The sequence below is a fragment of the Alosa pseudoharengus genome, unplaced genomic scaffold (genome assembly GCF_046254945.1).
Source record: "Alosa pseudoharengus isolate Yale_2024_CS ecotype anadromous, Long Island Sound unplaced genomic scaffold, YU_APseudo_1.1 YU_APseudo_1.1_scf_13, whole genome shotgun sequence".
NCBI classification, from domain to species: Eukaryota; Metazoa; Chordata; class Actinopteri; order Clupeiformes; family Clupeidae; genus Alosa; species Alosa pseudoharengus.
Window position 1 is genome coordinate 25,156,748 of NW_027468598.1, and position 22,836 is coordinate 25,179,583.

Below are 22,836 nucleotides of genomic sequence, written 5' to 3' on the forward strand. Positions count from 1 at the left end.
TGTGTCTAAGAAGTGTTTTCAATCACCCAATGTGTTTTGTATTTTGAATAGATGTGTTGTCCCAATACCCATGAGATTTCATTTGAAGTGTCTTATGTATGAAATAGTGTGTAGTGTGCAGGAGCAAGTAGACCTATTGCAGAAAGGAGCAAGTGTGTTGCAGAATTGCAACTAAAGTGCAAATCAGCGCTTTTGTTTAAAGTATGGTTAAACTGTGTTTAATGTAGGCTATATCAAAAGCTTCACGTTTTGTTACGTTGGTCTAGTGTTCAAGCAATGGGCAAAAACTGTGAAGCAACTTGCTGTCGGACTAATTTTCAAAAACACTTAAAGTCATATTTTCAGTTGACTGTTGATTTGCAATTTACATCATAGGCTTTGCTTGGGCCTATGCCTTTGCCTTTGCCTATTTAACAATTTAATAATTTTCCTTGTTTGATCTTGTAACACGTTTAGCCCTATGGCCTTTTCTTGGATACATCAGGTTGCGTCTACTGGTTGATGTCATATATTTTTAAGTAGCCAATATACGGACCTTGAAGCAGGTTTGTGACGTGGTCTAGTTTCGGTGAATGAGTTGTAGAGAACAGCCTAGGACCTACTGCACTCAATTCGGTAGGGGGCGTAGCATACCCTAAGACTTTGCAATCTGACTTTTCGCAAAAGCGTGTTTCATACCATTTCCTGTTTCCGGAATTCCGAACGAACTGACTGACTGTCGGCGAATGAGATAAACAAAGGCATTAAAGACTCAGTGACTTTTGAAAATTTTATAATTATACAGCAACCCTCTCTGGAAACATGGACGCGGGTACGTAGTGTACTGTTTTATCTGTTTTCATTCAGGTGATCCTGTACAGTCCCTGGACAGCTTAGTTTGCGCTACGCTGTGCAAGCTAACCTTTCTTGTCCAGGTCCGTTAGCATTACACGCTAGATCAACTCGTCAATTTGCTAAGCTAAAATGTAGTTAGCCTTCTTCCAAGGTTGATGGCAAGTGAAATGTTGGTTAGTTTGTCACATTCATAAATAAAGTTGTGTCCGTCATGTAACTGTCCAGTTTCTCAGAGGAACATGGCTTTCCCAAATTCTGGAAAAGTGTAGGTTATTTCCTTCTGAACTTGCGATAATCGTTATGCAAGTTTTATCACTTTCGTTCTTGTGACTGGTCATCTCGCTAACGTCAATGCTGGCGGACTAGCATAGCGAGGTTCTGTGTGTAGCGGGGGGAGTGAGACGCAGTGATTGTTAAGTAAACATTGTAGTATACTCAGATTAGCTACACGGCCTGGAGCAACAAGCTTTCAATTTAACGTTACGTTCATGCTGTAACAGAACTCTTAAATGAACGCTGCCAACACCGGAGGAACCTCTATATAGCTTCCTAGCGGGTTAACTTGATGTTGTTGTTTGTCGTGTAAATATTAATAACAACCAGAGACAGTTGATGTATGCTTATTGTTAAGTCTGATAGGAAAAGAGCGATATCACATGTCTGTTCTCGTTGCCATTATGTAATGATGCAAGTCATTCCATCAACCCTCGCTTGGCCCCTTTCCATGCCAAACCAACATGACAGACAACCCCATTCATGCTTTGGCATTCATTGGGAAGAACAGCGTAACGCAGAACAACAGAAAGTAGCCTTCCCCAATGACATTCCTCCACGATGGGGAGTTATTGTTAAAGATTATTCCTTAGGCTTAGAGTTATCTTGTATCGTCGGAAGCATTCCATTGAAACAAATGGACAAATCACCTCGCTGAGCACCATCTAGGAATCACGTGGAAATCACAGTTACATCTTACTGACATCAGACAAACAGCCAGTGCCAAATTCGGGATTGTGTGTGCATGCATGATTAAGCAATGTTCTATTGAAGTTTTTAATAGCTGTGCACCATAACATGTAGTGGGTTAAACCATAGATGCTGTTTTCATAGATGCCAGTCTCACCCTGCTGCACTCCTACAACAAACAAATCTGTTCTTGCAGTGGGCATTCCACTCTGCCCTTTGTTTTGAATGTGAAAAACGGAATGACACCTCGTCCATGTGACATGCACATGTTTAATTCACCTCACCCTCAGAACAAAAAGAACGATCTATATGCAAATATTTTTTTACCTCCAAATTTAGCCACCTGATCATCATTCTCTCTTACACCTCTCCTCCACTCAGGCCTCAGTCAGGATAAGGTATCTTCCTTTGTGAAGCGTTTCCGTTCGGAGCCTCGGTACCTGCTGGCTCAGAATGTGTCCACCTGCATCGATCCGCTGGAGGTGTGTCTCCACAGGCAGACAGTGCAGGACACAGTGCACATCTTCCAGCATTCCATACCCACAGAGGGCAAGCCGGTCACCAATCAGAAGAACTCAGGTAAGCACCGCCAACAGCCTGTGAGAGAGGATGCAGCTGCATGAAGACATGAGATAAAATAAGATGAGCCTTTAAAGTCTCTTCATAGAGAAATTTGACATGGGGGTTTTGATTTGAATGGACAGGGATGCACATACCCCATAACTCCATTATAGCCTTATACTTGTAAATAATTGCTTAAAACCCCACACTCTATAATAACATTGCTGACCTGAACATGAGTGAATCATGACCCTTAAAAGACTTGAAAGGCCCACTCAAGACTGGGCATGAGTTGAATACTGAAGGTACACCTACACAGTTGACCGAATCTCACTTTTTTTCTACCATTTCCCCATTTCTAGGGAGGTGTTGGATTTTCTCGTGCCTCAATGTGATGCGACTTCCTTTCATGAAGAAGTTCAACATCGAAGAGTTTGAGTTCAGTCAGTCGTATCTCTTTTTCTGGGACAAGGTAAGGGGTTCCACTTCTCTCCACTCCACTTCTCTCCGCTTCTATTTGATATGGTAGACTCTTTTAGCCAGCGTGAGCCTCTAGATCTGGTTCCCTGCTTCATTCTGCAGACAGGTGCATTGAACAGCTGTCAAACATGAAATGCCAGCACAAACACTACTGTGGGAAGGGAGAGAGGAAAAATCTTCAGATTTCAGAACTTCCCTTGGGAGTTTACGCAATACTTTTTCTCTCTCAGTGCAGGCTGACAGGAAGACTGAAATATGCAGTGTGCAGGGCTCCAATCGATAGTGTGCCTTAGCTTGCTCTCATTGCATGCATACATCTTGCAGTTTCAGATTGGTTGAAGCAGACATAATTAACAGCTAGGCTGTTCAGAAAGGACAGCATTAAATTCTGCATTAAAGCACAGAACTTGAAAATGAACAGAGTGATTTTTTTTTAAGGTGAGAAGACATTGTAAAATATCCTTGCAGATTAAGGAAATGAAAGTAAATGACTTGATCCTCACATGACATGTGTAGCACTCTTTGGACTCTTGGAGTCTAGTTTGTGTGTCCCAGTTCCACCTCTTTTCAGAGATCCCAGTGGGTGGGTCGGTCCCGTCTGAGATGTGGGTCCGCCCCACCGCATGTTGTTGTGTTTGACAGTGCGGCGGTGGCGGCAGTCTCTCTCTCTCTCCCTCTCTCTCTCCCTCATTCTGTCTACCTACTACTGTGTCATTCATTGTTGGCCTAAAACCCCTTTTGTGTGGGATGTTCTGTTCCAGTTTTGCGTAACAATTGTTCCTCGTATGCCCCCCTCCCTCCCTACTCCCTCTCCTCTCTCCATCCATCTCTCTCTCTCTCTTCCCGCTCCATCTCTTTATCCCTCTCCATCCATTTCTCTTTTATTCTCTCCATCATCTTCTATCGCTCTCTCTCTCTCTCTTTTTATCACCCTCTCTCTCTCTCTCCCTCTCGCTCTCTGTAGGTGGAACGCTGTTATTACTTCTTGCAGGCCTGCGTGGAGACCGCTCTGAGGAAGGAGGCCGTTGACGGCCGATTGGTCCAGTTCCTGCTATCCAATCCCACCAATGATGGTGGACAGTGGGACATGTTGGTCAACCTCATTGGTTAGTCCACTCCCAAAATGCCCCAGGACGGTCTAGTCCCTCACACACACACTTCTTAGCCTTGTCACCTTTCTAAGTATATACTGTACCATTCCGTGCTGATATGTCTATGGCCTGTCTTTTGCAGAGAAATATGGAGTCATCCCAAAGAAGTGCTTCCCAGAGTCCCACAGCTCAGAGGCCTCTCGAAGAATGAACGACATCCTCAATCACAAGGTATCATTTGTGGCTAATGTGTAACAGCCTTTTATGGGCAACAGAGAACTGTGTTATCATAGTATTGCCGCCAGTCTCACCATCATAGGGACAGGGCTCCCAGGGCTGAGAGGCCCCCCTTCCTAGACCTAAGGGGCCTCTGTACTATACAATCATGTCTGTTGTAACAGCAATACATTTGTACACTATGTACTCACACAGAAAACTGGGGGGTGGGGAGATATCAAGTATCCTCACTAACACGGTGTGTGAGGGTCCCTGATGTTTTTGAAGCACCACCACTCACAATATCCTGTCTTTGCTACATCATCTTATAATATTAGTTTCATATTAGTTTCACCCATAAAAAAAATGCTGTGGTGTTGCATCCTTTGCTATATTCAGGTCTGTTTTGATGTTTGTGTTGCAGCTGAGAGAATACTGCCTAAGACTGAGAAACATGGTGGCGAGTGGCTCCACCAAAGACGAGCTGTCTGAGGCCATGGACACCATGATTGAGGAGGTAAGTGCTCTGCGCTCCCTTGTGTCCTGCACTAATGCACTGCAAAGGAAGGCGTCATGCAGGTGCAATTCCCTTTGTTGCCAGGTGGGTGTGCTATGTGTCCACATATAAACCACACAACTTGGGCTCAGGGCTCTGCACTGGTGGGTGGTTCGTTTCATTAGAATAATAAGGGAAAGTGGCAAGTCGTAGACGTAGATTTAGAAGCAGTAGAATGGACATAAATTAACTGACTGGGCCAGTCATGCAGTGTTTGGATATTGACTGTTGAATAATTTTTTGGCAAGACGTACTGACGTACGGTTTAGTGCCCATATTGATGAATATCAGCAAGGTTCCCAGTAAAGTAGAAAGCTCTGTACACAGAATAATGTCCTGACATTCTTTTCGCTTCCCCCCATTCTATGGTCGTAGCATATATCCAGAAATAATCCATCTCTGTCATATGACACCACATATCTCCGAACACCACATCTCTCTCACATTTCTTTAAAACTTTGCTTTGTATGATGGGGCATGAGTAGAAGTGAAATTGAAGTCCAAATTTGCAGCTTTTTGGATTAGTAAAAATAATCAGTCTCTGGCTAAGTTTGTTTCTCCTCTTGGCGAAAGTAAACATGATTAATAGAGTGTGATAGTGTGATAGAACAGTACCCTGGGGTAACTGTGGCACAAGCTACTGCGTGTCCATACCATGTTTGGGTCCAAGTGCTCACGGTGTCCTGGGTGCAAATACAACCCGTCGCCATTTCCCGACCCCGCCCCATCTCTCTCTCCCCCACCTGCTTCTTGCCACTCTTCACTGTCCTATCTGCATGAAGGCAAAAAGCCCAAAATGTTTTTTTAAAATGCATAATAATTGCTGTAAGAAGCATGGGCACCAGAAGCCAATGGCTCCCCCACTTTTGGCTTAAAAATATGTTTTAATAAACAAAATCATCCACGATCATCCACGCAAAGAAGTATCATCTAAAGCAATGTTTCTCTTTTTTAGGGACCACTTAACCAATAATAAAAAAAAAATCATAGAGCACCTAGCTAAAAAAAACAGTAGACCTACTTCCACAGTACATTACATAATAGGCCTACTCACTGAACCACCTTGCTTATTGTCTTTGCACCTTGCTTATTGTCAGAGGATTCATATAGTTCAACTGGCGTAGTTTACATAAGCAGTGTTGCAGAATTATTGGGATTTACATACAAGTTAGTTCAATATTGCAAACAACTCATCTATATTATATTTTACCACGTGGACCACTTGGGAAAGCTTGCTGACCACCAGTGGTCCCAGCACCACACTTTGATCTTTGATCACACTGATCTAAAGGCCAGAAGACAGAAGGCAGTGCCGTAGGAGGCACCCTGATTCCACGCACCCTGCTCATGATGGGGTAAAGCACACCACTGCAACATGGGTCTCCAGGGCTTGAGGAGGATTCCTTTTTTCTTAGTAGGCCTAGGCTCAAATAGGAGAATATGGTAATCTTTGCTCACACACAGTTAGGAGCTGTAGTGTGATTATTGACACGTTACACTCAACTCTGCTCACCTACGAGTAGAGAAAGAATCTCCCCTGTGTGTATATTCACTCCAAGTTGGCCTACCATAACTTCCCAACTGTGCACTGTAGCCCATAAACTGCATGACAGTAGGCTTTTTATATTTCTGTAAAATATCCACATGCATTTGTTCAACATTATGATGCAAAATTACGCACTAGGCTATCGTTATCTGGCCCCTGCACTTTGAAACTTGTTCCGGCGCGCCTGGTAAGAAGTGCTGCATCATGGCGGCTGTTGTCGTTTGCACACAGTTTCTCTTCCCCCTGCAGTCCCTCATTACTGACCCGGTCCACACCTGTTCTTGAGAGAGTTGCGCTGTAAAGCCATACAGGATGCACTCAACTGCACTTGGGCGCAACAATGAGCTGCTGACATGCTGTGCCGTCGCACAAAGCCCAAAGTGTGTGTGTGTGTGTGTGTGTGTGTGTGTGTGTGTGTGTGTGTGTGTGTGTGTGTGTGTGTGTGTGTGTGTGTGTGCGTGTGTGCACCATCCTCTCCAAGTCAACGACAGAATGTTCTGCAAACAAAAGATTCTTATCAGCCCCTGGTCTGACTTTGAATGGCAAAGCAATATAGTTTGAAACAGTATTGTAATACCACCATCAGAAACGCAAGAGGAGATGAAAGCTTGGGCCAGTATGAGTGAAATATCGCCCATGAGGAAAAGGAAGATGACCGACCACACCCCCCCCCCTCACACAGACACACACACACACACACAAACACACACCAACCAAGCCCAAGCGTGCATGCGGGAGGGAGAGGCAAGGCAATGCAGTGTGCTCAGACCCGCTGCAACAGCACACACAGCCAGGGCTCGCGCTTCCGCCTGTCCGCTTGTGTAACGGTCCCTGGGCCACCCGGCCCTCCCTTCCCCCTCGTCAAGCTTTATGTATTCAAGACTTTGCGAACATGTTTGTTTGTCCACCTGGTGCTGGTTTGTTTTCTGTAACACTCATTTGGCAGGCGGCAAGTGAGCGAGCGAGTGCGTGAGTGAGAGGAGCATCGGGACTGTTTTGTTCTGTTCTGCTCCAGAATAGAGAGAATGGGGGGGGGGGGGGGGCTGGATGAGCACCTCCCCAAAACCATGCACCCCCCCAACACCCCCTGGCCTGACGTGCTGCTTCTCACATTGCTGGAAGACCCTTGGGAGAATCGGATCTCCGATATTTGCTTTTTGATATGTGCTCACGCTCGCTCTCTCGCTCTTGCTCTCTCACATTTCCCTCTTGGACGGTCTGTTTTTTCCAATGTCTTGTTTTCCTTCTGGAGTTCACCCTCTCTCTGGTTTTGCTCTTGTTATATGAAGTCTCTCTTGTCTTGTCAACCCTTTAGGAGTAGATGTGTAGGCCACTCAGCTAGAGTGGCTATTCGCATGAAGACCATCTTCTTTTGACCCAACACGTCCTCCATACCAAAGCCTCTTGACCATGCACTTTGATCTATAGGAGTCTGTTTGTGTGGTAGTGTGAGCATGCGTGCACCAGCGAGTGTATGTGCGTGTCTACTGTGTGGTGGTCTGACATGTCCTGCGCGTGTCTGCCTTGGTTGGAAAGTATGGGTGTGTGGCCGCACATGCACATAAGCTTGCCTGCTGTGTGTGTGCGTGTGCGTGCGTGTGTGCAGACTCATTTTTCTTAGACAAGGGCTTTACTGAAGTAGTTGTCCGTAGATCAAAGTGGCGTGGCGGTGACCTCATTAAGCAGGAGGACGTCAGGGCTGGTTTGGAGGGCGGAGGTTGATGCTGCGCACGCCGCCCTTGAGGGGCTGGGGGCTGGTTACGTGGGGGTGGGGGCTGGAGAGGATCACTATTCTACGTTTAGCCTTCCAATGACAGGCCTAAGAGAGGGAGAGACAAAGCGACCAGAATCACCACACACATCAAAGCCACAGACCCCTGCCTTCATACCATCTTTGCAGCGCTTATATTTAACCACAGCGCTTTCATGTGCATTGCACACACACACACACACACACACACACTTGGCTTCCTCTTTTACATCTTTGCAGGTACACACGTCTTCCCAACTGGGACTCCTCAACGCGATGCTGGGCCTCCACACACCTACTGCATGAAGTCAGTTGTAAAAGCATACATTGGTTGCCAGGAAACCAGAGTGATCGACTCAATGGCTGTTTTCCATCTTTCAGTGTGGCTCCTTTTTTCTCCCACCCCCCCCCCCCCCCCCCACTTCTCGTTCCCGGAAATCAGCAAATCAGAGTACCCAGCGTCAGCGTATACCATTTTTAGGGGGCCATGTCATTTTGTTGGCCAGGGCCAGGTCAATGCTGGTGGGTCTTGTGTAAATACGCATATGCGCTTACTCCAGTGCCGAGATCCATAATGTATGGCTCGCCATGCCTGCCTGCCTGCCTGCCTCGTGCAGGCGTTTGTTAGCATCTGCACAGGCCCGCATGTGTTTTCTGTTTACAGCGTGCGGGGCTTCAATCGGCCGCCTCCATTTCTCACCCTGGTGCGGCTCGACGGCTCCCATGTATCATTGTATTAGGTCGCAATTAGCATGTTGACATCACCTCTCACGCCCCGTCAGAAAGCCAGAACTTGAAATGTCCCGACCAGGAATGGGTACGGGGGGGGGCCGCGAATGTTGCAATGTTGTGGTGTGTTTTTGCGTTGTTGTTGTTTTGTTTACCTTCACCCGAGCAAGAAGTGTTTGGGCAACGGGGGGCGAACAAACAAACAAGTGTGCATGCAGGACGACGGTTGCCAGAGAGATTGAGACGGGGCAGCTCCAGGCAGGTGTAGTGGTGTTTACGAGCACGGTGTACCGGTGTCCTGCACAATAAAAGTTGCCGTGAGCGTGGGCAGGAAGAGAGACGCTGTCTGACCACCTCCTTCCCCTTGGGGCATGAGCCAATTACACGCTTTGTTTACTCACACCTGGACGTGGTTGGAGGATTGACAGCGATGAGAGCCACGCAGTCTTTCTTTGCAATCCCAGACTGCAGCAGCATGGAGATGGCTCTCAATGGAGAACAGACAGAAGCCATCATCATGGGGCACCTGATACACGCGCACAGACACACCAGACTCATATGTGGCAGGAAGCGGAGTGTGTGGCACGCTGTGTGTTTCTGCAGAGATTTGGTTTCTCCCCTCCTCACAAACAAATTTTTTAGTCACGCTTCCTCCTTCCGTCAATACAGAGCTATGATCTCAGATAAGTCAGTAATTCAAACCTGGTGCAGAGGAAAGCAGAAACTTGTGTGGCCTTGACTGGGCCTGACAGCGTGCCGAACGCACCACACGCCATCCTCAGTTCGGGCCCAGGGGACTCTGCAACCCAACCCCCCCCCACAAATACATGCCCTCACCATGTGTTTCAGAAAGTAGTGGGACAAAATGGGCCTCAAAATGACCTAAACTCTTACTAAACACACTAGTCAAACAGTCCTCTAGGCCAGCTCAAGCGCCATAAATCTTTGGGTCTTGTGTCCAAGAGCCAGAATGGTTGGTCTGGTCTTCCAGATGCATTTTCTCAGACACACACATACACACACACACACACACACACATACACACACACCTCTGAATTAGTTTAATCTCTTTTCTCTCCACACTGTTCCATACCCCTGTCTTCTCTGAGAAATGAGACCTCGGATAGACAGATGGACAGTCCAGAGCCAAGCGGTCCACGTGCGAGGAGTGGCGTAAGAAGACCAGCTTCTGCAAATAGGTGGAGCGCAAGCAAAAAGAAAAACCGCCTGGGAAGGGAAAATAATCACTGCGGCGTGTGAGTGATAGACAGACACATGGCCGACAGAGAGAAAGATTTAAGGCCCTGTTTGGAATCGGTGGCGTGTTATTCTAAGGGCAGAGATTTACGCAAACGACGCCTCCTCTCGCTCATCTCCACAGCTCCCGAGCCAAAGTGGGCCCCTCCCTGGATGGGCCTCTGTCCTTCCTGCTCGGGGCCCTCAGCAGCGTTGGCCCTGAATGCTCTGCCGGACGGAGGGCAGGTGTTTCAATATTGACTCGCTCAGGCCTCTGCTGACGTCAGAGAGGGCCGCGGCCTCATTGTTGTTTTGGAAAGCGCCGGCAACGACGACTGCCCAGGGCAGGGATAGAAGTGTGTGTGTGTGTGTGAGAGGGCCACTGGCGATTGTGTGTGTGCGCGCGCACGATTGTGTGTGTATGTGAGCATGATTGTGTGTGTGCATGCGAGATTGTGTGTGTGTGTGTGTGAGCGTGAACGATTGTGTGTGTGTGTGTGTGTGTGAACGATTGTGTGTGTGTGTGTGTGTGTGAACGATTGTGTGTGTGTGTGTGTTTGTGTGAGCGTGATTGTGTGTGTGTGTGAGTGTGTGCGCGCGTGCGTGTGTGGGTGCACGTGCGTGTGTGTGTGCGTGTGTGTGTGTGAATTGTCTATCTCAGTACATCATGCTTGGTTGAATCCTGTTGTGAGTTAACCTGCCCATGAGGAGGAGAATGGGCAGGAATGTGGGCAAAGGGCAGAGCCGAGGCGAGGGCACTAGGCCTGCTTACGCGCTCCAGCAACGTGGTCCAATGTTGAGCAAATAGTGGGCAAGCTTGGGCACGGCTGCCATTTGCCGTTTAGAAAGTGTGTGTGTGTGTGGGGGGGGGGGTGTCGTTGGGAGCATCAGGGCCAGTCGAGCCCAGGCTGTGTTCAGGGGCGGAGATGGGGCCACAGAGAAGACAATGATCAGGCCAGAGACGTGGAGCTGACCCTTCCCATCATGCACTTCCTCAGGAATGTTACTAGCCGACGAGACCTGAGCGTTAATGCTAACCGCAGTGGCACCCCATCGTGACTGTTACTTTAAATATAACCCGTTGTGCCAGAAATAATTTCATAGGGCTATTTTCACTCTCTGACGACTTTTATTCGTCTGGACCGTGCAGAGTGTCAACAGAAAATAGTGGAAGTCAGTGGGAAGTCCTCATAAATACAGCCAGGTCGGGTCTATGTTTCGGAGTGTTTTCTGAGAGTGGACAGTACTGCAGTGGTTTGTCTGTGGCTTGGTGCGAGTCTTCTCATCGAGTGTGTGCTTCTTGTTTGTGATTGTGTGAATGCGTATCAGTGATTGGTTGGTGACGTGTGATAAAATGCAGTACACAATGTATACGTGCTTAAAGAGTCGTGGAAGAGGAAGGACATTCCACAGATTGGTGTATCAGCGTTTTTGGAAGTGCTATTCTGAGAACCAGTGGTGCTGAGGAGCTAGCATTACAAACACACACACACACACAGACACACACACACACACACACACACACAGACATACCACATGAAATCAGTCACAATCCCAAAGTCCTGTCTCAAACCACAACCCTGCCTTGGCCCCTGGCCTTCACATTACAACAGTATTACTGCATATTACACTGTGTGTTACTGTCTGTCTCTGTGTGTGTGTGTGTGTTAATGTCTGTGTTAAAGGTGTTAAAGGAAGTAATGTCATCAAGAGAGATTAGAATGTTACTCAGGTCAAACTCCCTCTCATTGTGCACATTTGAGATGTGATATCCTTGTAGTATTATATAGATGTCTCAAAATGTATAGTGCCATCTCACCTCTGTTCACATTTGCGTATTTCTAAAAGTGTGTGTGTGCACATGCGTGTCTGTGTGTTTCTCCTTGTCCAGGTGTTCCGAGTGGCCAGTGTGTGTTTGGGTAGCCCCCCTGAGACCATCTGCTGGGAGTACAGGGACAAGGACAAGGCTTTCCACCGGATGGGTCCCCTCACACCCCTGGAGTTCTACCGGGAGCACGTCAAGCCCCTCTACAACATCCAAGACAAGGCACGCCCACTAGTTCTCCACTCACATACTTTATTTTCCACAGGAGCACACATTTCACCTGTGTGATTTTGAAATGCAATCAGATTATTCATTGTGTCAGTCAGTACGCTGGGTTGGGAGCCATGGTTGCTGAAGTGTGTAGCCATACCTGTTGAGTAGCAGGACCTTTACATTTCTTTTTATTCTTTCTACATAGATTCTGTGAATGTTATATTTCAATATCCACAATTAAGCAATTCCTTGGTCATTCACAATCACATTGTGCAATTTATGTACGTTATGCTTATTGATTAGCAGTGCATTGCAGATTGACATTTGAACACATTTGACTCATGTCGGTGCTCCATTTAATCCCCCTCCCTCTCATCTCCAGGTCTGCCTTGTCAACGACCCTCGACCTCAGAACCCCTACGGGAAGTTATACAGCGTAGAGTTCCTGGGCAACATGGTGGGAGGCCGCAGTACCCTCTACAACAACCAGCCCATCCACCTGCTGAAGCAGGCCGCTGCCGGCTCCATCAAGGATGGAGAGGTGAGTTTGGGGGTGAGGGGGAGGGGGGGGGGGGGGTGGAGAGGTGGTGGAAGGGCGGTGAGGGCGGTGAAACTATGAGGTGTAAGCAAAGTGCCATTGGAAATCATCTGTTCTAGTGCAGAGGTGGAACTGTAATCACATTGGACTTTAAGCCACAGACCTTGTTTACCTTAAGGCCGTTTTTAGGACCGATGTTCTGGTGCGGTTCTTAATGGAAATCTGCTCCCTTTGCTCTTTCCAGGCGGTGTGGTTTGGCTGTGACGTAGGCAAGCATTTCCATGGCAAGCTGGGCATCAACGACATGAATGTGTGAGTTGGAGCAAACACTCAGACCACTGGAGTGCACGCCGAAGTGGAGAGGGAGAGAGTGAGGACACATTAGCCATGGACACAACATTAGTGGCACTGATGGTGATTGGTGGTACTAATAGATAGATAGATAGATAGATAGATAGATAGATAGATACTTTATTGATCCCCAGGGGGAATTCAAGGTCTCAGTAGCATACAGACAACACACACACATTCACTAACAGCAGAAAAAGTAATTAAAAGTATATAATATAAAAAACACAACTAAGCAATAAGGACAGTAGAAGATAAAGAATATACTAAAATACAAATAATACTAACTTAACACTTAATCTAAATCAATTCTAAAAACAGTATCCACATAGTGGGTGATTAATCAATCAAGAGGCGCTTGCACTGACTGAGGCAGGGACTGAGCCTGTGATTCTCTGTGCATAGTAAGGTAAGGTAAGGTGATCTGTGTGAGTGAGTGTCATGGTGATAGTGCAAATGAGTAAGTCCAACAGTGCAAGAATAAAGTCTATATATCTATATATATATATAACTATATTAGGAAAAGGTATAAGTGTGGCCACAGTTCGGCTGTGGCATGGAGAGAGGGGTTATGCATATGTGCTAATATAGCACGCAAACAGTGAGGCAGAAAGACAGTGGTAAAAAGTGGCTAGTGGACAGGCAGTATCCAAACATGGAGGGGGTGAAGAGGCAGACAGACTATGCAGAGAAGTCTATCTCTCCTCTTCCCTTAAGTGAAGCATTAAACAGTTCAATGGCCCTGAGGACAAATTACTTCCTCAGTCTGTCTGTTGTGCAAGGCAGTGAGCGGAGTCTCCCGCTGATCAGGCTCTTCTGTTTAACAATAGTGCTGTGGAGTGGGTGACACTCATTGTCCAAGATGTTGTTCAGGGTCCTTTTGTCAGATATTGAAGTGATGCACTCCAGTTCAGCTCCCACTACAGAGCCAGCTTTCCTTACCAGCCTGTCAAGTCGCCCCGCATCCTTCTTCTTTGTGCTTCCTCCCCAGCATACCACTGCATAGAAGAGGACGCTGGCAACAACAGACTGGTAGAACATCCTGAGGAGCTTGCTGCACACATTGAAAGACCGCAGCCTCCTCAGGAAGTACAGCCTGCTCTGCCCTTTCTTGTAGTGCGTCAGTGTTGGCTGACCAGTCCAGTTTATTGTCCAGGTGGAGACCCAGATACTTGTAGGTGCTTACCACCTCCACATTGACCCCATCAATGGGGACTGGTAGCAGAGTGGGCTTAGAAGTGTTGAGTTGAAGATGATTGAGTTTGCACCATTGCACGAAGTCCTCCACCAGGCTCCTGTACTCCTCCTCCTGCCCGTTCCTGATACACCCCACAATTGCAGTATCGTCAGAAAACTTCTGCATGTGGCATGACTCGGTGTTGTAGCAGAAGTCAGATGTGTACAGGGTGAACAGGACTGGAGAGAGCACAGTTCCCTGTGGCGCTCCGGTGCTGCTGATCACAGTGTCAGAGAAACAGTTCTTCTGTCTGACGAACTGTGGTCGCTCGGTCAGGAAATCTGTAATCCAGGTTACCAGGTGAGCGTCCACACCCATCTGCAAGAGCTTGTCTCCCAGTCTGAGGGGTTGGATGGTATTTAAAGCACTTGAGAAATTAAAGAACATGATTCTCACAGCACTTTTCCCCTTGTCTAGGTGAGAATGTGTCCTGTGTAGAAGATAAGTGATGGCATCGTCCACGCCCACTTTCTCCTGGTATGCAAACTGTAACGGGTCTAGTGCATGGCGTACCTAAGGTCTGAGCATACCTAAGACCAGTCGCTCCATTGTCTTCATCACATGTGATGTTAGAGCGACAGGTCTGTAGTCATTAAGCTCACTAGGGTGTGGCTTCTTAGGGACAGGGGTGAGACATGATGTCTTCCACAGTGTTGGAACTTGTCCAAGGCGTAGACTCAAATTGAAGATGTGCTTCAGTGGCTCCCCCCATATCAGCAGCACAGGCCTTGAGTAGCCTTGGACACAGTCTGTCAGGCCCCGCTGCCTTATTGATGCGCAGTTTCTTTAGTTGAGCTCTCACTTGATCTGTTGTGATGATGGGGGGTGTAAGGGGAGGGGAGGGGGAGGGGTGCATCTGGGATCTATGTGTCTGATGGCTGTTGACTGAGGTCGTTGTCACCTCATTGTTCGTGATCGCCATATCGCCAGTGCAATATCCAGTGATGGTGGGGGTACGATAGCCTGTGATGATGGAAGTGAGAGTTGCAATGGTATTGAGGGGGTGTGGGGGCTGGGGGATGGCCACCTCCTTGATGTCCCTGCCAGAGTCGTGGACACCTCAACAGGCTCAGGCAAGGAGGCGTCAGGCGGGGGCAGGGCGTGAGGTGATGGTGGCTTAGGTCATTGGGTGTCACCGGGATGCAGAGCTGGAGAGACTGGGAGGCTGGGAGGTGGGGGTAGGGCAGGCACACAAACAAGAGCAGTGTCTGAGTCAGCCGGGGCTGGTGGACAGACCACCGCCATTGGAGCTGGAGCAGGGCAGTCAAACCTGTTGTAGAAGTGGTTCAACTGGTTCGCCCTGTCCAGGTCCCCGTCCACAGAGCATGTCCGATAACGTAACCCCTGGACAAACGCCACCTCTGGGGGCTACCACCAGGGATGACACAGTGCCATGACATGTGTTGGTTCTTCCCTACCAAGCTGGGTTGAGTCAAAGTAGGCTGAGGGAAAACAGTGTTTTCATCACTGCTGATGTGATTGCATTTTCATCAAGCAATCACATGCCATAGGGTTTTTAGAATAGGAAATGGGAGTTGGTGTCCTTAATGGGTGCCATGCAAAGTTAAATTCTCAACCGTTAATACCGTTGACGTTGGTGCAGTTATCGTGCTGTTATCTTGGTTTGTTGAGTCAGACTGTATTGGCAATTTAACTCAGGCATGTATAGTAAGAGTGTGTGTGTGTGTGTGTCTGTGTCTAGGTTTAATCATGAGCTGGTGTTTGGGATCTCAGTGAAGAACCTGTCGAAGGCGGAGCGGCTGATCTATGGAGATTCCCTGATGACTCACGCCATGATCCTCACTGCAGTCACTGACAAGGTACACACACACACACACACACACACACACACACACACATTCAAGCATTTATCTCAACAAAATGCAATTTTCACACTTTGTAGCAGGTTATATTTGTAAGCGATAACTGTTATTTAGTCTACCACATAATGGCGTTCTGCAGCAATATTCCCAAAGGGAGAGCGCGGAGCTGGCCTGTGTAAAAATCCCTTTTGAGGGCCAGCCTGATGCAATCTCAGAAGATGGACACTTAAAGCCCATAAGCCTCCTGTGTGGAGTTAATCACAGATCCAGCCCGCGATGATTGATGGGCCCTTGATGGGCCCTAGGGCAGCCACTAGAAGCAGCAGAAACATGGTGCCCCCCCCCACACACACACACACACACGTCCTCTTCCTCTCTCCCTCTCCAACGCCCAAAGCACGCTGGTGGAGAGGCAGACACTTGGGACGCGGCAGAGATAAGGGATGGAGGGGTTACACAACCTCCTGTGCAATAGCGCCAGCCACAGCTTTTACGGACAAATCTGGGAGGGGGGAGGGGGGGCGGGGACGCCACAGTCAGACAGGTCTCCTGTTAACGGCACTGCAACGCCTTTGACAGTCCCCGCAGACCTGTAACACGTGTGAGGGTGTGTGTGGTGTGTGTGTGGTGGGTGTGTGTGTGTGGTGTGTGTGTGTGGTGGGTGTCTGATGTGTGGGGGTGCGCTTGCTTGCTTGCGTGCATGCATGTATATGCGTGCTTAGACGTGTGTACATTGGTTTTAATCGCCAGTAGTTTTTCAAATTGCTGTCAATTTCCCCCCTGTAAGTGGGCGCAGCTGTCTCCAGAGTTTTTTTTCTCTCTCTCTCTCTCTCTCTCTCTCTCTCTCTCTCTCTCTCTGTGTCTCTGTCTCTGTCTCTCTCACCAACCAGCCAGCTGGAAAGCGTTTTCTGCCCTAGTCATGTGGCACAGATGCTGAATGGCCTGTCCACCAGCACCACAACACACCCCACCCCCCACACACACACACTCTAACTGACCACACACACACTCTAACTGACCACACACACTCTCACCATGAAACCCAGCTTCCCTCACCCCATCAGACCATCAGGGTCCATCGTGTGGTGCTGCTGGTGTGTGGGAGATTACAAAACAGTAATGCTAAATGGTGGAGGATTCTGCAGGTCACGTTAGAGTTGTTGTAATCCTCAATACTCCACCGTGCACATTTTCTACACAACAGTGTACACCAACCGGGCCAAGCAATAGGTATTTTCGCAAATAACTGAACATGGTGGAAAAGGTTTGATATATCATGGATCTTTTTTTGACGCGTGACCTCTTGAGATGAGTAAATTGATGAGACACTGTTTGCTGCTGACTACAGTACCTGTTAGAGCGTGTATTTCCGCACGGTGATAAAGCATTCACATTGAAGGCGTTCCTAGAACTACTAGAATAGCTTGCGACTTCCAATTATCCTCTTCCTTTTAATGAGATGGGTGACTGGCCCTTGGAGAACTCTGTGAGGTAAAATGTAATTATCATGAATGGGTAGCTGTAGTTGCCTGCTCAAGAGACTTTCATCCCCGTTCACACTGTACGGTGTGTGTGTGTTCTTCACTTCCTTTCCTTAATGCTCTCTTCATCCCTTTCTCCTCTTCTGTCAAGTCAAGTCACTTTTATTTATATAGCACATTTAAAAACAACAGGAGTTGACCCAAAGTGCTTTACATGGCAATGAGAGGTTAGGCAACAGTTGAAACATAAAAAGGGGCCCAGGGATACACAGGTCTGTCTAAAAAAAATTTATAAAAAAGTAAAGGAAAATAATATTACATGAGTAGAATTAAGAAGTAGTACAATTTGGATCCTCTATCTCTTTTTCCTCTCACTCTCTCCGTCTCTCTTTTCAGGATGGAAAGGATGGAAGTTATGAGAAGTGGCGAGTGGAGAACTCGTGGGGTGACGACCGTGGGAATAAAGGTGAGAACATCTAGTTGCAGCAGCTCGAGCCGTGAGCTGAGGCCGCTCTCCTCTGTCTCCTCTTTCTTGAATCTGTCTCTCGGCTGCTGCCTGCATTCAAATATCTGGTCCCAAGGCTGGCCGTTCTCCGCATACAATTCTGCATGGTCAATAGTGGACACAGTTGGCTTTCCTGTGTGCTCAATTCAATTTAGAACAGGATTACTTATTGATGCTCCCCTGCCTTGCACAGTTATGAGTTTATAATTGACTTTCTTCTGTGCCATACTGGAAAAGCTGTTTCTTGTTAATTCTTTCTTTCTGTATTTCCTTTTCTGTCCTCAAGTTCTCTCTTTCTTTCTCTCTCTCTCTCTCTCGCTCCCTCGTTGGTGCTTTCCAAACAGATCTGCTTCTATACTTCCATATACTGTTGAAAGATTTTCATCGCCTTCTAGATCTTGACGCCACTCACACACACGCACTCACACACACATGCTTACGTAAGCACACATGCTCGCTCGCTCTCTGTTTTTCTCAGTTTTTCTCCCTCAAATGCACTCCCTTCCTCCTCTCATCGTCTCTCTCTCTCTCTCTCTCTCTCTCTCCTACTCTCAACCCTTGCATTCCAGCCAGGATTATAAAGGTTTTTTTTTGGCTCAGTGGTATTGTTCACCTTCCATACAAATCACATTATTGTTAGAGCACTTTAAGAAAAACAGAGCACCCCCCCCCCCCCACGGAGGAAACCCATCTAATCCACTGAGAGCTTCTCATCGGCAGCTAAAAAAATAAATAAACAAATATCACCGTCCAGAGCCTACGGAAACTAAGACAGTGCTATTAGCAGGAAATCACCTACTTCTTAATCAGTGAGTCATGCTTATTTTACAGCCATTGGTTTCAAGGGAGAGACTGTACAAAGTTCAATAGGTTAACAGCGTTCAGCCTGGGGTCATAATATTGAGCACCCTTCTGAGGGTGTGTTGATCTATTTCACTGAAAACGCTGGTTTCTCATAAGATTGATTATTCCTCTGTCTAAGTACTTAGCCTGTGTTAGGGAAAAGTGTTATAAAGTTTATAAAAAGATCCATCTTGCTGCCCTTGAAAGATTTTCGTTTTAGATTTATATTCTTGGCAATGTCCAGAAGGTTATGCTGTGAAGGTGATATGAATCGAAAAGGAAGTTTTGCTTGTCATGAGGTATCAGGTCCTGTTGATGGTTCAATAGTGTGTCCATTTTTAAAAGAAAAGTTGACAGCTTAATTGCAACCATTGCAAATAATAAACTGTAAGGCCATGTGAAAATGAGTTAATCAACTTTTTTTATTTCTTTTTTAGATTATTATAATTGTTGTTTTTGAATATCCTCAAGTGCATTTCAACCACATTTCAACCAGTAGCTTGTCTACCAGGATGTCTTAAGACATAAGTAGACATAGTTATAACTCAGAAGTCAACAGACAGTCGCTGTGTAAACCTGCGTGAGGTGAGCACGAAATAGTATGCGAAATATTAAAAATAATCGCATATCAGACTGGTGTGTACAGTCTGTGTGCTAAATGTTCAGGCAGGCACTGCACGTCAAAAGCTCCGCTCTAGAATCTTTGCTGCATGTAATGAAATCGAATTGACACACGACACAATAAAACAAGTCATCGTTCTAAGAAATCTTCACTTTGTAGTGCGTTTATAAAAAGTTTGCGTTTGAGGAAGCTAAAACTCTGTTTATGTGTAAACGAAAGGGCCAAACGCATACAAAAGAATGCGTTTATACAAATATCTAGATACGTGTAAACAAGCCCTAAGAAGACTGGAGTGCCCGCCCCAAAGAGCTGAACGTGAACATAGTATTCCAAGCTGTGGCCCCTGATCCCAGGACAGGACGGACTTTTCTCAAGAACATCTCTGGATGGTGCCGGGCAAGTCATGTAGTGTTGCACAAAAAGACAAATAGTGAAGACTCATCCAAACCGCAGACCCACCTCATCTACTGGAACTGTGGAACGGATCAGACAAATGTCCACACACACACACACACACACACACACACACACACAAAGACACACAGAGTGTGGCCATTGTTCCGAGGTTCCACACGTTTTTCACGAGTTCCTGGCAACATCTATTGATAACTCAAGCTTTCAGCAGGAGCGCAGAAAAACAAACAATGTCCAGATACCGGGTCCCAGGCCCACCCTCTCCACCAGATCCTCGCCCCTCTTCTAAACATTCTCCATGTACGCACTGTGCCATGTTTGTCCTTATTAAGCACTTTCCTTTGCAGAGGCTGAAGGGTGAAGGAGAGGGGATGGCTTGATTAACCTTGACAGCCAAGTAAAGGGGGTGAACGCCTTATGATAAATGGGAGCATTTTCACTAAAAGCGTCTTATCAACCTAAAGTTCACTTTGGCCTTTTGGCTGATACACCAAGTTCCTTCCGTTTTTTGTAAGAGTAAGATGAACCTTGGGCAAGCTATTTAAGGCTCTAACTCTTTTCTACTGTGTGTGTATAAGGGGAAAAACAGGCATTGACCATGTGCATTTGACTGGTGTTTGAACTTGTATGCAATGTATACAGTCACACCCTTAGGGGGAGGTAAAGCAGAGATGTCATTGATTGTATGGGTGTGCAGTCAAAGAGGTCACTGCTTGTGTGTGTGTGTGTGTGTGTGTGTGTGTGTGTTTCTGTGTGTGTGTAGGGGATGGGGCTGGCTAGTTTCCTTGCAGGGTAGAAATGTTTCAGCGGAAGTGTTGATGGAGGCAGAGGGGTGGACCAAGGGTGTACATTTTCCACTACTAAGTACATGATGAAATGCCTTTGTTTTTACATCAATGTAACAATAAACCTGCATAAGGGCTGTGGCCAGTGGGAAGAAGTGATGGTTGCATGAGGGTCAGGCCCTGTTGAGAAATGCTGTGGAGGAGCTCTGAAAACAAACTGTAAGCTCTTACAATCTGTCCTTGTGGGTTATTAAGTTGTGTATTTAAATGAAATGAATGCTAGTGCACTGGTGAGTGTGGCATTTGAATTGTGACACTCAAGTCCAGATTCATTGGTCTCTCTTGCCTCTCCTTCTCTTTGCCTCTTCAGGCTACCTGATCATGACCGACGAGTGGTTCTCTGAGTACGTCTACGAGGTTGTGGTGGACAAAAAGTACCTCGACGAAGAAGTCCTGGCCGTCATGCAGCAGGACCCAGTTGTACTTCCGGCTTGGGATCCAATGGGAGCGTTGGCATAACCGTGGAATCCGAGCGTGCCAGCCAATGAAATCTCAGCCTGGTCTGATTGACTCCGCCCCACCTCTCTGGTTTTTACCCAACCAACTGACTCCCAAAACAGCCTGCTCTAGACAAAAAAATAATAAAGTTTTTGTTTTTCTTTTTTTTACTGGACTGCGAGTCTTCCATGTCTTCATCATTTCTCTTACGCTGTCTTCTCCCTCCCAGGGCACCGATACAATGTCATATCGTGAAATACACGCTGACCTGGCCTGGTCCAAGAGCCACTGTTAGCCATTGTTTATCTGCGCAAATCATGACATATCTGCCCTTGCCTGGTTTCCCTAGATCAACACAGAGAGGCAGGGAGAAATTCGCGGAGAAGTCCAGGGAGCATCGCACCATTCCTGGCCTGATGACCCCCCGGACTGGTGTAGAGAGTTATGGCGCTCTGACAGTGGCCTCTTCCAGAGGGAAGAAGGGGGGGGTGGGTGTGCTTGTTCAGCATCCAGGAGGGCCTGTAGTCGTGTTTTAGATGAGTTCACTCTGAGTTTATGGCAGGGTTTGGCCCCCAGAGTGCGAAACAGGAGGTACGTGTGATAGCGCTGGCATGGAGGATAATTACTAGAGGCCGGAGTGCAAATGAAAAACCTCTTCTAATGATTTAATGTCCCAGGCTCGCTCTTACTCACTCTTTCTTTCCCCCCCACTGGTTTTCACTCTACTTCACTCTCTTTTCTCCCTTTCTCTCGCTCTCTCAATCTCTCGCTCTGTCTTTTCTTTCTCTCCCAGTCTGGCCTCTTCCACCTCTTATTTCCTTGCCTGATGAGTCCAGACAGGCAGAATGGGGAAACTGTGTCCAGAGGGGTAGAGAGAGGCGGTGGGAAGCATTCTCCACCTCGGCCCCTACCTTTAAATCTTTACAGTTCCCCCAGATCACTCAACTTACAAAACATAGCCATTTTACTTCCCTTTTCCAAGAAATGGCCTGCAGTCGAAGCTCTCTATAGTGACCATATTATTAAGGGGGGGGGGGGGTGGGGGGATACCAGGATACCAGGATAAAGGGTTTAAGGGTGTTTTGCGGTCAGGCAGCAATGTGTACAACGGAGCAAGGCGGAGGTGGTGTCTCGCTCCTTTTTCTATTCTTTCTATTTGTAGTCCACTGCGAGTTGTTTCATCTGCTACAGTATGCTCAGCTCACACACCCCCACTTCCATGTTTGAGAAATCCAAGCTTGTGTTGATTGAATATGGGCAGACGGCACCCACGTAGGATCCCCGCCCGCTCTTCATTTGTTTTCCCGGCGAAAGTCGTGTGTTGTGTTGATCTTGGTAATTTGATTTGTGCGTCTGGAGCCTCTCCAGCTACACTGTTTATAAATGACAGTCCCTGCCACATATGAGTGCATTACTAATATACCTCCCACTGACCCCTACAGAATGAGGCCCTCCTTATTCCTTGAATGATTTGTCATAGGGATCCTTAAGAAGTCGGACGATGAGGCACGCACCCGCTATCTCCCTCTATGCATGAGCAACACCAACTGAAGCATTGCATGATCAGTGCAAATGAAAATCAAGTGGGAAATTGAGTCACCATGGGATGTGATTGCATCTGCACTTCAGACTCTACTCCACTCAAATCTGGGAGTGGGATATTCACTTGTATAGTGAATAATGTAGTGTGGCATGGTTGTGCTACAGCTGTAGCATCTAGGCTTCGAGAGGGGGAGTGGGCT

At 47.2% G+C, this 22,836-nt stretch overlaps 1 protein-coding gene across 1 annotated transcript; it reads left to right on the top strand.

Moving 5' to 3' along the window:
* Positions 1-686: 686 nt before the first annotated feature.
* Positions 687-21,269, top strand: blmh (bleomycin hydrolase). The gene is made up of 12 exons (XM_076282660.1): positions 687-811; positions 2,179-2,376; positions 2,721-2,830; positions 3,803-3,944; positions 4,072-4,160; positions 4,570-4,662; positions 11,854-12,009; positions 12,383-12,541; positions 12,783-12,850; positions 15,826-15,943; positions 17,824-17,893; positions 20,967-21,269. Exons 1-12 carry the CDS (start codon positions 802-804, stop codon positions 21,113-21,115), a joined length of 1,362 nt encoding a protein of 453 aa, XP_076138775.1. The 5' UTR covers positions 687-801; the 3' UTR covers positions 21,116-21,269.
* The last annotated feature ends 1,567 nt before the right edge of the window (positions 21,270-22,836 follow it).